The sequence below is a fragment of the Oncorhynchus masou genome, chromosome 26 (assembly GCF_036934945.1).
Source record: "Oncorhynchus masou masou isolate Uvic2021 chromosome 26, UVic_Omas_1.1, whole genome shotgun sequence".
Taxonomy (NCBI): domain Eukaryota; kingdom Metazoa; phylum Chordata; class Actinopteri; order Salmoniformes; family Salmonidae; genus Oncorhynchus; species Oncorhynchus masou.
This window is the reverse complement of record NC_088237.1, coordinates 111,818-126,799: the sequence shown is the minus strand read 5'-3', so window position 1 is coordinate 126,799 and position 14,982 is coordinate 111,818. Positions and strand designations below refer to the sequence as shown.

General features: G+C 44.3%; 1 protein-coding gene across 1 annotated transcript in view; it reads left to right on the top strand.

Moving 5' to 3' along the window:
- The first annotated feature begins 209 nt into the window (after positions 1-209).
- slc13a2 (solute carrier family 13 member 2) overlaps positions 210-14,982 on the top strand; it is a 61,398-nt gene continuing 46,625 nt past the window's right edge. Inside the window, exon 1 of the mRNA XM_064938028.1 lies at positions 210-581. Coding sequence (XP_064794100.1) covers positions 459-581 — 123 coding nt within the window. The 5' untranslated portion in view covers positions 210-458. The remainder of the gene's footprint in view (positions 582-14,982) is intronic.

The following is a 14,982-nucleotide window of genomic DNA, read 5'->3' as shown; positions in this document are numbered from 1 at the left end:
TTAGATAGAGTTAAAAGAACTTTATTGTCTGGTAAATCAATCCTCTATAGTTTGGAGATCACTCTCTCTTTCTCCCTCCCTCACTTCTCCTATCCTTTACCCTTCCCTCCCTCTTTCTCCTTTTCCTATCTCTCTCTCACTCTCTATGATCACATTCCCTTGTGGTTGAGTTAATGTTTAATATTTTCTCTGTGATATAAACAGTAAATGACAGTCTTATTAGGCACATTTCCTGCAACGCTAACCTGAGGCTTACCTGTATTTGACCTGTGGCTCAGCCAGGAGTGCAGATGTACCTTTCTGTTCACTGCTTTCCGGGTTACATTTTGGTTCCCTGAAGGTTGAGCTATCTGGTGCCCAGGTGTATACCTGACCAAACTGTTTTTCGTATTACCTGTAGGTTAGTAGTAAGTTAATTAACGCTAGGTTACCTGTGGTCCAGGTGTGTTTCTGTCTCTATGTTACCTGTCTGTTGGAGAGCCATGGTTGGGTGTAGCTGGATGTGGAGCCATAGGAACTACCTCATTATCCTCCTCACCCCACTTCTCCTCCTGCCTCTGCCTCTGCTCATCCCCACACCAGTAAGTGTGTTGTGTTGTGTGTGTGTGTGTGTGTGTGTGTGTGTGTGTGTGTGTGTGTGTGTGTGTGTGTGTGTGTGTGTGTGTGTGTGTTGCTAGCATTTACATTCTTATTAAAAATAATTTTCAAATCGAGTGTTATTTGTCACATGCCTCGTAATCAACAGGTGTGGACTAACAGTGAAATGCTTACTTACGGGCCCTTCCCAACAATGCAGAGAGAAAAAAGAAAAACAATAGAAAATTCACAATGAGCAACAATAATTTGGCCTTATACACAGTCTATCACTACTGAGTTGATGTGCAGGGGTACGAGGTAGATATGTACATATAGGTAGGGGAAAAGTGACTAGGCAACAGGATTGACAATAAGCGGTAGCAGTAGGGTACGTAATGAGTCAAAAGAGTGCAGAAAGGGGTCAATGCAGATAGTTCTGGAAGCTATTTGGTTAACTATTTATCAGTCTTAAGGCTTGGGGGTAGAAGCTGTTCAGGGTCCTGTTGGTTCCAGACTTGGTGCATCAGTACCGCTTGCCGTAGGGTAGCAGAGAGAGCAGTATGACTTGGTGGCTCGAGACTTTGACAATTTTTAGGCATTCCTCTGACACCGTCTGGTATAGAGTTCCTGGATGGCAGGGGCCCTTCCCTATGTAGCGGCTTGTAACTGAGCTAAAAGACTACCGCCCTGTAGCACTCACATCCCTCATCATGAAGTGCTTTGAGAGACTAGTCAATGACCATATCACCTCCCCCCTACCTGACACCCTAGACCCACTCCAATTTGCTTACCGCCCAAATAGGTCCACAGACGACGCAATCTCAACCACACTGCACACTGCCCTAACCCATCTGGACAAGGGGAATACCTATGTGAGAATGCTGTTCATCGACTACAGCTCAGCATTTAACACCATAGTACCCTCCAAACCCGCCCTGTGCAACTGGGTACTGGACTTCCTGACGGGCCGCCCCCAGGTGGTGAGGGTAGGTAACAACATCTCCACCCCGCTGATCCTCAACACTGGGGCCCCACAAGGGTGCGTTCTGAGCCCTCTCCTGTACTCCCTGTTCACCCACGACTGCGTGGCCAACTCAATCATCAAGTTTGCGGACGACACTACAGTGGTAGGCTTGATTACCAACAACAACGAGACGGCCTACAGGGAGGAAGTGAGGGCCCTCGGAGTGTGGTGTCAGGAAAATAACCTCACACTCAACGTCAACAAAACTAAGGAGATGATTGTGGACTTCAGGAAACAGCAGAAGGAGCACCCCCTATCCACATCGATGGGACAGTAGTGGAGAGGGTAGTAAGTTTTAAGTTCCTCGGCGTACACATCACAGACAAACTGAATTGGTCCACACACACAGACAGCATCGTGAAGAAGGTGCAGCAGCGCCTCTTCAACCTCAGGAGGCTGAGGAAATTCGGCTTGTCACCAAAAGCACTCACAAACTTCTACAGATGCACAATTGAGAGCATCCTGTCGGGCTGGTACGGCAACCCCTCCGCCCACAACCATAAGGTTCTCCAGATGGTAGTGAGGTCTGCACAAAACACATCACCGGGGGCAAACTACCTGCCCTCAGGACACCTAGACCACCCAATGTCACAGGAAGGCCATAAAGATGCTCTGGATAAGAGCGTCTGCTAAATGACTTAAATGTAAATGTAAATGTAAGATCATCAAGGACAACAACTACCCGAGCCACTGCCTGTTCACTCCGCTATCATCCAGAAGTCGAGGTCAGTACAGGTGCATCAAAGCAGGGACCGAGGTAATGAAAAACAGCTTCTATCTCAAGGCCATCAGACTGTTAATAAACAGCCACCACTAACATTGAGTGGTTGCTGCCAACAGTCTGGCATTTCATTTATTGTTCAACAAGTTTTTGGTTGGTTGTTCTATTAGATAAACATTAGATTATTCAAATATTTCATACAAATCTCCAAATCTCTCCAATCTCATTTTAGTTTTATGTTGTAGTGCTATATAATGCTCCAGGGGAAATAATTTCTGATTGTTTTGGGATTTTTTTCAAGATTCAGAAGACTAATTCTCATCTTATTCAACTGTTACCATTTACCTGCAACAAAGAATAATATCAAATGAAATTTTATTTGTCACATACACATGGTTAACAGATGTTAAAATGAGTGTAGCGAACTGCTTGTGCTTCTAGTTAAGACAATGCAGTAATAACCAATGAGTGATCTAACCTAACAATTTCACAACAACTACCTTAAACACACAAGTGTAAAGGAATGAAGAATATGTACATAAAAGTATATGAATGAGTGATGGTACAGAACGGCATAGGCAAGATGCAGTAGATGGTATCGAGTACAGTATATACATATGAGATGAGTAATGTAGGGTATGTAAACATATAAAAGTGGCATTGTTTAAAGTGGCTAGTGATACATGTATTACATAAAGATGGCAAGATGCAGTAAATGGTATAGAGTACAGTATATACATATGAGATGAGTAATGTAGGGTATGTAAACATTATACGAAGTGTATTGTTTAAATTGGCTGGTGATACATTTTTTTCATAAATTTTTACATTATTAAAGTGGCTGGAGTTAAGTCAGTATGTTGGCAGCAGCCACTCAATGTTAGTGGTGGCTGTTTAACAGTCTGATGGCCTTGAGATAGAAGCTGTTTTTCAGTCTCTCAGTCCCAGCTTTGATCCACATGTACTGACCTCGCTTTCTGGATGATAGCGGGGTGAACAGGCAGTGGCTCGGGTGGTTGTTGTCCTTGATGATCTTTATGGCCTTTCTGTGACATCGGGTGGTGTAGGTGTCCTAGAGGGCAGGTAGTTTGCCCCCTTGATGCGTTGTGCAGACTTCACTACCCTCTGGAGAGTCTTACGGTTGTGGGCGAAGCAGTTGCCATTCCAAGCTGTGATACAGCCCGCCAGGATGCTCTCGATTGTGCATCTGAAATGTTTGTGAGTGCTTTTGGTGACGAGACAAATTTCTTCAGCCTCCTGAGGTTGAAGAGGCACTGCTGTGCCTTCTTCACCACGCTGTCTGTGTGGGTGGACCAATTCAGTTTGTCTGTGTTGTGTACGCCGAGGAACTTAAAACTTTCCACCTTCTGCGCTACTGTCCCGTCGATGTGGATATATATATTGTCCTGCTAATAACAGGGTAAATAATATATCTGTCAGAATATCCAAGGGGTTTTATATTATTCCAAATGAATAATAATAATAATAATAATAATAATAATAATAATAAATATTTTGGAGATGATTTTGTTTTCAAATAATGTAAATTGAGTGAGGAAAAAGGCCATTTTTAAATATGGGGTGAGACATTGTTACTCATTCGTAAATAAAGCCCGTTGTTATTTAGAATTAATTATTTATCTTTTTTAGGGGGAGACAAAACTAAAACCTACAGTCATCTCATGGGTCTCCCAGTCGAGGCCGGCACAAGTATAGAACCAGCATCTGTAGCAACACACATCTGTAGCAACACACATCGACACAGCTGTAGCAACACAGTGTCTTAGACAATTGTGCCACTCAGGTGCTGTACAATGTGACTGGTCAAGAGTGGGCTACTGTACTACAGTAAAAGCTCAAATAATCCTAACAAAAGAAAATAATAAAAACCTTAGTGTAACAACAGTTTTAGTAAGTAATACTGAAGTTGTGCACAATTATCAGTTTCTATTTAGGTTTATGTCAGCCATTCATTGTCAGTTAGAGACACAGTAGGACCTGAAAGCATAATCAGTGCTCTAACTCCCCCTTTGCACATGTCTGGAGCCAAGAAGTGGTGACACAAGGTAACGTACTAAACCACAATTTACCTCTACGTCCCGCAGCATAATCGCAAACCTTTTAGTGGACCAACCATTGTAGTTAGCAAACCAAGCTAAAAAACCCTCAGAGATACTAATACTCCTTAGCCGGCCCACAAGAATGGAATGGTCTACTGTATCAAAAGATTTGGCCAAGTTAATAAAAATAGCAGCACAACATTGCACAGAATCAAGGGCAATGGTGACATCATTGAGGACCTTTAAGGTTGCAATGACACATAACCTGAGTGGAAACCAGATTGCATACCAGAGAGTATACAATAGACATCAAGAAAGCCAGTCAGTAAACAAGGCAAAATAGAAATAGGCCTATAACAGTTAGGATCAGCTTGATCTCGCCCTTTAAATAAAGGACTACCTTCCAAGCAATGGAGAGGAGAGTAAGGTTAAAAAAGGTCAGAGATAGGCTTGGCAAGAGTTCGTGCTGCTAGGCGACCTAAACTGGAACATGCTTAACACCCCAGCCATCCTACAATCTAAACTTGATGCCCTCAATCCCCCCAAAGCCTTAAACATGGGCACCCTCATAGATATCATCCTAACCAACTTGCCCTCTCAATACACCTCTGCTGTCTTCAACCAAGATCTCAGCGATCACTGCCTCATTGCCTGCATCCGTAATGCGTCAGCGGTCAAACGACCTCCACTCATCACTGTAAAACGCTCCCTGAATCACTTCAGCGAGTAGGCCTTTCTAATCGACCTGGCCGGGATATCCTGGAAGGATATTGATCTCATCCCGTCAGTAGAGGATGCCTTCCTAACCATCTTAAATAAATATGCCCCATTTAAGAAATTTAGAACCAGGAACAGATATAGCCCTTGGTTCTCCCCAGACCTGACTGCCCTTAACCAACACAAAAACATCCTATGGCGTTCTGCATTAGCATCGAACAGCCCCCGTGATATGCAGCTGTTCAGGGAAGCTAGAAACCATTATACACAGGCAGTTAGAAAAGCCAAGGCTAGCTTTTTCAAGCAGAAATTTGCTTCCTGCAACACTAACTCAAAAAAGTTCTGGGACACTGTAAAGTCCATGGAGAATAAGAACACCTCCTCCCAGCTGCCCACTGCACTGAAGATAGGAAACACTGTCACCACTGATAAATCCACTATAATTGAGAATTTCAATAAGCATTTTTCTACGGCTGGCCATGCTTTCCACCTGGCTACTCCTGCCCCGGTCAACAGCACTGCACCCCCCACAGCAACTCGCCCAAGCCTTCCCCATTTCTCCTTCTCCCAAATCCGTTCAGCTGATGTTCTGAAAGAGCTGCAAAATCTGGACCCCTACAAATCAGCCGGGCTAGACAATCTGGATCCCTTTCTTTCTAAAATTATCTGCCGAAATTGTTGCCACCCCTATTACTAGCCTGTTCAACCTCACTTTCGGTACGGTCTGAGATTCCCAAAGATTGGAAAGCAGCTGCGGTCATCCCCCTCTTCAAAGGGGGGGGACACTCTTGACCCAAACTGCTACAGACCTATATCTATCCTACCATGCCTTTCTAAGGTCTTCGAAAGCCAAGTCAACAAACAGATTACCGACCATTTCGAAACTCACCATACCTTCTCTGCTATGCAATCTGGTTTCAGAGCTGGTCATGGGTGCACCTCAGCCACGCTCAAGGTCCTAAACAATATCTTAACTGCCATCGATAAGAAACATTACTGTGCAGCCGTATTCATTGATCTGGCCAAGGCTTTTGACTCTGTCAATCACCACATCCTCATCGGCAGACTCGACAGCCTTGGTTTCTCAAATGATTGCCTCGCCTGGTTCACCAACTACTTCTCTGATAGAGTTCAGTGTGTCAAATCGGAGGGTCTGCTGTTTGGACCTCTGGCAGTCTCTATGGGGGTGCCACAGGGTTCAATTCTTGGACCGACTCTCTTCTCTGTATACATCAATAAGGTCGCTCTTGCTGCTGGTGAGTCTCTGATCCACCTCTATGCAGATGACACCATTCTGTATACTTCTGGCCCTTCTTTGGACACAGTGTTAACAACCCTCCAGGCAAGCTTCAATGCCATACAACTCTCCTTCCGTGGCCTCCAATTGCTCTTAAATACAAGTAAAACTAAATGTATGCTCTTCAACCGATCGCTACCTGCACCTACCCGCCTGTCCTACATCGCTACTCTGGACGGCTCTGACTTAGAATACGTGGACAACTACAAATACTTAGGTGTCTGGTTAGACTGTAAACTCTCCTTCCAGACCCATATCAAACATCTCCAATCCAAAGTTAAATCTAGAAGCATCCTTCTCTCATGCTGCCAAACATACCCTTGTAAAACTGACCATCCTACCAATCCTCAACTTTGACGATGTCATTTACAAAATTGCCTCCAATACCCTACTCAACAAATTGGATGCAGTCTATCACAGTGCAATCCGTTTTGTCACCAAAGCCCCATATACTACCCTCCATTGCGACCTGTACGCTCTCGTTGGCTGGCTCTCGCTTCATACTTGTCGCCAAACCCACTGGCTCCATGTCATTTACAAGACCCTGCTAGGTAAAGTCCCCCCGTATCTCAGCTCGCTGGTCACCATAGCATCTCCCACCTGTAGCACACGCTCCAGCAGGTATATCTCTCTTGTCACCCCCAAAACCAATTATTTATTTGGCCGCCTCTCCTTCCAGTTCTCTGCTGCAAATGACTGGAACGAACTACAAAAATCTCTGAAACTGGAAACAATTATCTCCCTCAGAGCAGCTCACAGATTACTGCACCTGTACATAGCCCACCTATAATTTAGCCCAAACAACTACCTCTTTCCCTACTGTATTTAATTATTTATTTATTTTGCTCCATTGCACCCCATTATTTCTATCTCTACGTTGCACATTCTTCCACTGCAAATCAACCATTCCAGTGTTTTACTTGCTATATTGTATTTACTTCGCCACCATGGCTTTTTTTTACCTTTACCTCCCTTATCTCACCTCACTTGCACACATTGTATATAGACTTTTTTTTCTACTGTATTATTGACTGTATGTTTGTTTTACTCCATGTGTAACTCTGTGTCGTTGTATGTGTCGAACTGCTTTGCTTTATCTTGGCCAGGTCGCAATTGTAAATGAGAACTTGTTCTCAACTTGCCTACCTGGTTAAATAAAGGTGAAATAAAAATTTTTAAAAAATAAAGGAAGAAAAGGTCTAAACCATCTGACCCAGGTGTTTTTTTGGGGTCAAGTTTAAGGAGCTCCTTTAGCATCTCGGACTCAGTGACCACCTGCGGGGAGAAACTTTGTAGTGGGGCAGGGGGAAAAGAGGGAGGAGCATCGGGGCTAGTCACATTAGAAGGGGCGGGAAATGAGGAAATGTTGGACGTGCAAGGAGCCATGGCTGAGTCAAATAGGAATCCTGGTTTAATGAAGTGGTGAAAAAAGATCTCAGCCATGTGCTTCTTGTCAATAACAATCACATCACCAACATTAAGGGACATGGGCAGCTGTGAGGAGGAGGGTTTCTTCTCCAGGCCTTTGACCATTTTCCAGAACTTCTTGGGGTTAGACACACAGAGAGAGAACTGCTCCTTAAAGTAACTAACTTTGGCTTTCCGGATAGCCTGAGTGCACTTATTCCTCATCAGCCTGAGTGTGCGTGTGCAGAGCCTTTCGCCAAATTAAATTCTTGAGGTGGAGTAACTCTGCAAGATCACGGACGAACCAGGGGCTGAACCTGTTTCTATTTCTCATTTTATTTATGGGGGTGTGTTTGTTAACAGTACCACTGAAAATATAAAAAAAGAAGTTCCAAGTGTGTTCAACACAAGGGATCAAGCTGATTCTATACCAATTTACAGAGGCCAGGTCACGAAGGAACGCTTGCCCATTAAAGTTGTTTTGCAAGCGTGTATGACAAATCAGGACAGGTCGTTTCACTGAGCGCCCATTACGAACACAGGCTGTAACACAGTGATCCCTAAGGTCATTACAGAAAAGACCAGACTGATACCTATCAGGTTTATTTGTGAGGATAATATTGAAGAGAGTAGCCTTTTCTGGCTGTTTGGGGTCATACCTTGTGGAATTGGTAATAATATGAGAAAGATTTAGGGAGTCCCATTGCTTTAGGACTTGGTCAGGTGTTTTAAGCATGTCCCAGTTTAGGTCACCTAGGAGGACAAATTCAGACTTAGTGTAAGGGGCCATTAGATAGCTTAGGGCAGGTAGGGTACAGGCTGGTTGCTGATGGAGGACGAGCAACAGTCAACAAAGAGCTATTTGAATGGGTAATGCTTAAAACCAGCACATCAAATTGTTTGGGGACAGAGGTGGTGGAGACAACCGAGCACTGGAGGTGATCCTTGATAAAGATTGACACTCCACCACCTTTGAAAGATCGGTCTCGCTAAAAAAGGTTACAAGCAGAAAGGTTAACATCAGTATTCAAAACGTTTCCTCAACCACGTCTCAGTAATGACCAACACATCTGGATTGGAACTGTGAACCCACGCTTTCAATTGATCAATTTTAGGTAATAAGCTTCTCGTGTTAACGTGCAGAAAACCCAGGCTTTTACGAGAGCAGAAATCAGTGAAGCAGATATCAGAGCACAATTGGGGTCAGAATTGGGGCTAGCAACAGTAGATGGGCCAGGGTGTACATGTACATTTCTAGATATCATCGGCAGTAATACAATCAAGGACAGGGACTGCTCTGCAGTGCTGATTTATGACATTTGAATGTGCGCTAGATGGAAACAAGAACATATTGTACAGAAATTTCATCAGGTAGCATGAATATCAAGCTGGCGAGAGGTGGTTAGAATAGGATGGGAGGCCAAACGTCTGTGTAACCAATAGAGTCAGAGTCCCGAGTGTGGGATCAAACATTGTCTATCCAACGGTTAGTAAACAAGCACGTTCATAGTCAACAAAGCATGCAGGAGTCATGAGGCAAATAGCAAAATATGAAAATGCACAAGAAAAGAAATAACGACTTGGAGCTAGCCATTGTTTTTTATTTTTTATTTTTTTTCTTCACCCTTATTTAACCAGGTAGGCTAGTTGAGAACAAGTTCTCATTTGCAACTGCGACCTGGCCAAGATAAAGCATAGCAGTGTGAACAGACAACACAGAGTTACACATGGAGTAAACAATTAACAAGTCAATAACACAGAAGAAAAAAAGGGGAGTCTATATACATTGTGTGCAAAAGGCATGAGGAGGTAGGCGAATAATTACAATTTTGCAGATTAGCACTGGAGTGATAGATGATCAGATGGTTATGTACAGGTAGAGATACTGGTGTGCAAAAGAGGAGAAAAGTAAATAAATAAAAACAGTGTGGGGATGAGGTAGGTGAAAATTGGTGGGCTATTTACCAATAGACTATGTACAGCTGCAGCGATCGGTTAGCTGCTCAGATAGCACATGTTTGAAGTTGGTGAGGGAGATAAAAGTCTCCAACTTCAGGGATTTTTGCAATTCGTTCCAGTCACAGGCAGCAGAGTACTGGAACGAAAGGCGGCCAAATGAGGTGTTGGCTTTAGGGATGATCAGTGAGATACACCTGCTGGAGCGCGTGCTACGGATGGGTGTTGCCATCGTGACCAGTGAACTGAGATAAGGCGGAGCTTTACCTAGCATGGACTTGTAGATGACCTGGAGCCAGTGGGTCTGGCGACGAATATGTAGCGAGGGCCAGCCGACTAGAGCATACAAGTCGCTGTGGTGGGTGGTATAAGGTGCTTTAGTGACAAAACGGATGGCACTGTGATAAACTGCATCCAGTTTGAGTAGAGTGTTGGAGGCAATTTTGTAGATGACATCGCCGAAGTCGAGGATCGGTAGGATAGTCAGTTTTACTAGGGTAAGTTTGGCGGCGTGAGTGAAGGAGGCTTTGTTGCGGAATAGAAAGCCGACTCTTGATTTGATTTTCGATTGGAGATGTTTGATATGAGTCTGGAAGGAGAGTTTACTGTCTAGCCAGACACCTAGGTACTTATAGGTGTCCACATATTCAAGGTCGGAACCATCCAGGGTGGTGATGCTCGTCGGGCATGTGGGTGCAGGCAGCGATTGGTTGAAAAGCATGCATTGGGTTTTACTAGCGTTTAAGAGCAGTTGGAGGCCACGGAAGGAGTGTTGTATGGCATTGAAGCTCGTTTGGAGGTTAGATAGCACAGTGTCCAAGGACGGGCCAGAAGTATATAGAATGGTGTTGTCTGCGTAGAGGTGGATCAGCGAGTCGGCCCGAGAATTGAACCCTGTGGCACCCCCATAGAGACTGCCAGAGGACCGGACAGCATGCCCTCCGATTTGACACACTGAACTCTGTCTGCAAAGTAATTGGTGAACCAGGCAAGGCAGTCATCCGAAAAACCGAGGCTACTGAGTCTGCCGATAAGAATATGGTGATTGACAGAGTCGAAAGCCTTGGCAAGGTCGATGAAGAAGGCTGCACAGTACTGTCTTTTATCGATGGCGGTTATGATATCGTTTAGTACCTTGAGTGTGGCTGAGGTGCACCCGTGACCGGCTCGGAAACCAGATTGCACAGCGGAGAAGGTACGGTGGGATTCGAGATGGTCAGTGACCTGTTTGTTGACTTGGCTTTCGAAGACCTTAGATAGGCAGGGCAGGATGGATATAGGTCTGTAACAGTTTGGGTCCAGAGTGTCTCCCCCTTTGAAGAAGGGGATGACTGCGGCAGCTTTCCAATCCTTGGGGATCTCAGACGATATGAAAGAGAGGTTGAACAGGCTGGTAATAGGGGTTGCGACAATGGCGGCGGATAGTTTCAGAAATAGAGGGTCCAGATTGTCAAGCCCAGCTGATTTGTACGGGTTGTAAGTTCAGAGTCAACAGTGCAGACGCTGAACAGATCACCAGGTGGAATCCAAGCAACAGGTAATGGGAGTAGGTGTCACACCCACTTGGGAGAAGCTTTTATATCTGGAGGCAGATTTCTTGAAGAAAATGCCACTGAATGGTCTTTTAACAGTGGGAGGGTGCTTCAAAGGCCTCCGGATTTGGGTGTGGAAGGCTGTGAGAGACTCCTGCCATTTGTTGGGCTCAAAGGCTTCGACACCTCTCTCTTCACATCTTTGTGCTAATAGAAGTTGTATCTCGTCTGTCACAGTTTGGGTGGTGTCCTCAGGTTTCTGCTGTTTGTTAGCTTGGAAGTAAGAATCCTTGATAGTAGTAATCCTTAAAGTGTCACGTGCTGACCTTAGTTCCTTTTTTTATGTCTCTATTTTAGTTTGGTCAGGGCGTGAATTGCGGTGGGTATTCTATGTTTTGTATTTAGTGTTCAGTTTATTAAAGGCATCATGAACACGTACCACACTGCACTTTGGTCTACTCCTTCTTCCACCAACGAGAATCGTTACATAAAGGTAATTTTGTCCAAAAATGTGGTTTTAGGTTTGGAGTTTTGAAAGCGGACTAAAGGTTAACCTGTGGAGGGTAGCTGTTATACACTTGACTGAAGACCCAAAAGCGGTTTAACAGAAACAGAGTTCTTTTAATGAAAAAAACAGGAATGGCATAGATCCTCTTCCGACGTTGTCAATGGCACAATAGACTACCCGCAGAGAGGGCGACAAATGAAACATAAAGTCCCTCTGATGAATAGCTGGGTAGCGGCGACAGGCTGCAGGTCGCTCTGGGTCGGTGCGGGTCACAGAGGAACGGTGGTAGCTGATCATACGTAGCATATGATGAACTGGACACGGTGCAAACAAAAGATAGTTAGTAGAGTACAGGATGCACCTGCCAGGCAGACTCCGACAGGATAGGACTAGGAGGAAGCAAACGAGACGATAGCTTGCTTCTGGCATGAGAAACACAAACGAGAATCTGACACCGAAAGTAGTAGGAACAGAGAGAGAAATAGAGACCTAATCAGAGGGAAAAAAGGGAACAGGTGGGGAAAGGGTGAACGAGCTAGTTAGGGGAGATGAGGAACAGCTGGAGAAGGAGAGAAAGAGAAGGTAACCTAATAAGACCAGCAGAGAGAGACAGAGTGAAGAGAAAGGACAGGAACAGACATAATAAGACATGACAGTAGCATCCTGTATATGTCCCCACCCGAAAAGTTTACCTAACTCTAAATCTATCTTCTTATAAAAAAATGTGAGAGCTCACATGCAGCTGTGTCTCTCTCTCTCTCTCTCTCCCTCTCTCTCTCTCTCTCTCTCTCTCTCTCTCTCTCTCTCTCACACACTCTCCCTTCGTTGCTTTATGACTCTAAAACCTAATTCAAATAAACAAAAAAGTGTACATCCTATCTTAATCTATCAGGGAGATGGAGTTGACCATTTATGGTAATTTCAATATTGTTTGTTTAAATCAATAAAAAAAAGATAACTTTACAGACCATGAGGTCGTGTTGCACTACATGTAATGAGGACATGAATAAGGGGTCCTGCTCATGAATAATGTTGTTCCCTGCTCATTCCTGATTATTTAGGATTGTAGACAAATTTGACTGAGTTGACCAAATCTCTGGACACATTTTTCAGGAATCACAGTTTTTAAAACAGTAAAAACTTTTTGGGGGAGCGCTTGAAATTGGGATCCTTTACTCCGGACATGGGCATTTCTGGGCATGGAGCCGACATGGATATGAATAATATTGAAAATATGTAGAAAATACCAAAAGCAAATCTTTCACCTTCAAAAAATTCCCCCTAAAGGTAAGCTCAAATAACAAAATCATTTTTTCACCTATAAAAATTAATTTTCCAGACTTTCAAGAATCCCTGAACTACTTCTATTGGAAGTATTTTGAAGTATTTTAAAATAATTTACTATACTCTTTTGAACTATAGTCAAACACTTATTTCCAAATAAAGTATTTGAAATACCAAACAGACACAGGTTCAAATGCATGGGAGTATTTGAACATTAATATTTGCAAATAATTTGCTAGTGTATTTCTAAATACACAATATTGTGTTTTTACTGTGTGCTTATTCTCAGATGCATAAACCCTTTGTTTTTCCAGTGATGGACTATGCTGCTGGGGTATGGGGATCCAACGTGCGTACTAATTGTAACAATGTTCAAAACAGAGAAATCTGCTGCTTTCTTGTAGTGCGCGAACTGACTCCAAACCTGGCCATCTGTGGAGATATGGGTTGGGAACCATGTGTGGTTAGGCAAAAAGGTGACATGTTATGTCTATGGCGCAGACGGATAAATATGCCAGAACACAGAATCACAAAAAAAGTGTTCGACTGGGACCATACTCATAACAACAATCCGTGGACTAGAGAATTGTTAACTCTTTTTTGTGAAACTGATTTTCAGTATAAATATTCAGGAACAAATTATCATGTGGTGTAACCCAAATCAAGGGTAAACTTTTTCTAATCCACAAGGAAAAATGGGAAGCTGATATTTGGTTTAAACTCCAACTTAGAAAGTACACTCCCACTGGGCACACATACCACGGCATTTCAATGTGGGTCAAATTTGGCTGAGCCATTGATCAATGAGATTTTCAGCAAACTAAACATGTGTAAATATTTGTATGAACATAACAAGATTCAACAACTGAGACATAAACTGAACAGGTTCCACAGACATGTGACTAGCAGAAATTGAATAATGTGTCCCTGAACAAAGGGGGTTCAAAATCAAAAGTAACAGTCAGTATCTGGTGTGGTCACCAGCTGCACTAAGAACTGCAGTGCATCTCCTCCTCATGGATTGCACCAGATTTTCCAGTTCCCCTCTTCCACCAAGGCACCTTCAAGTTCCCGGACATTTCTGGGGGGAATGGCCCTAGGCCTTACGCTCTGATCCAACAGGTCCCAGAGGTGCTCAATGGGATCCGAGCTCTTCGCTGGCGATGGCAGAACACTGACATACCTGTCTTGCAAGAAATCACGCACAGGACGAGCAGTATGGCTGGTGGCATTGTCATGCTGTAGTGTCATGTCAGGATGAGCCTACAGGAAGGGTACCACATGAGGGAGGAGGATGTCTTCCCTGTAACGCACAGTGTTGAGATTGCCTGCAATGACAACAGCTCAGTCCGATGATGCTGTGACACACAGCGCCAGACCATGACGGACCCTCCACCTCCAAATCGATCCCGCTCCAGAGTAAAGGCCTCGGTGTAACGCTCATTCCTTCGACGATAAACGCGAATCCGACCATCACCCCTGGTGAGACAAAACCGTGACTTGTCAGTGAAGAGCACTTTTTGCCAGTTGTGTCTGGTCCAGCGACATTGGGTTTGTGCCCATAGGCGACATTGTTGCCGGTCATGTCTGGTGAGGACCTGCTTACAACGGGCCTACAAACCCTCAGTCCAGCCTCTCTCAGCCTATTGCGGACAGTCTGAGCACTGATGGAGGGATTGTGCCTTCCTGGTGTAACTCGTGCAGTTGTTGTTGCCATCCTGTACCTGTCCTGCAGGTGTGATGTTCGGATGTACCGATCCTGTGCAGGTGTTGTTATACGTGGTCTGCCACTGCAAGGACGATCAGCTGTCTGTCCTGTCTACATGTAGCGCTGCCTTAGGCATCTCACAGTACGGACATTGCAATTTCTTGCCATGGCCACATCTGCTGTCCTCATGCC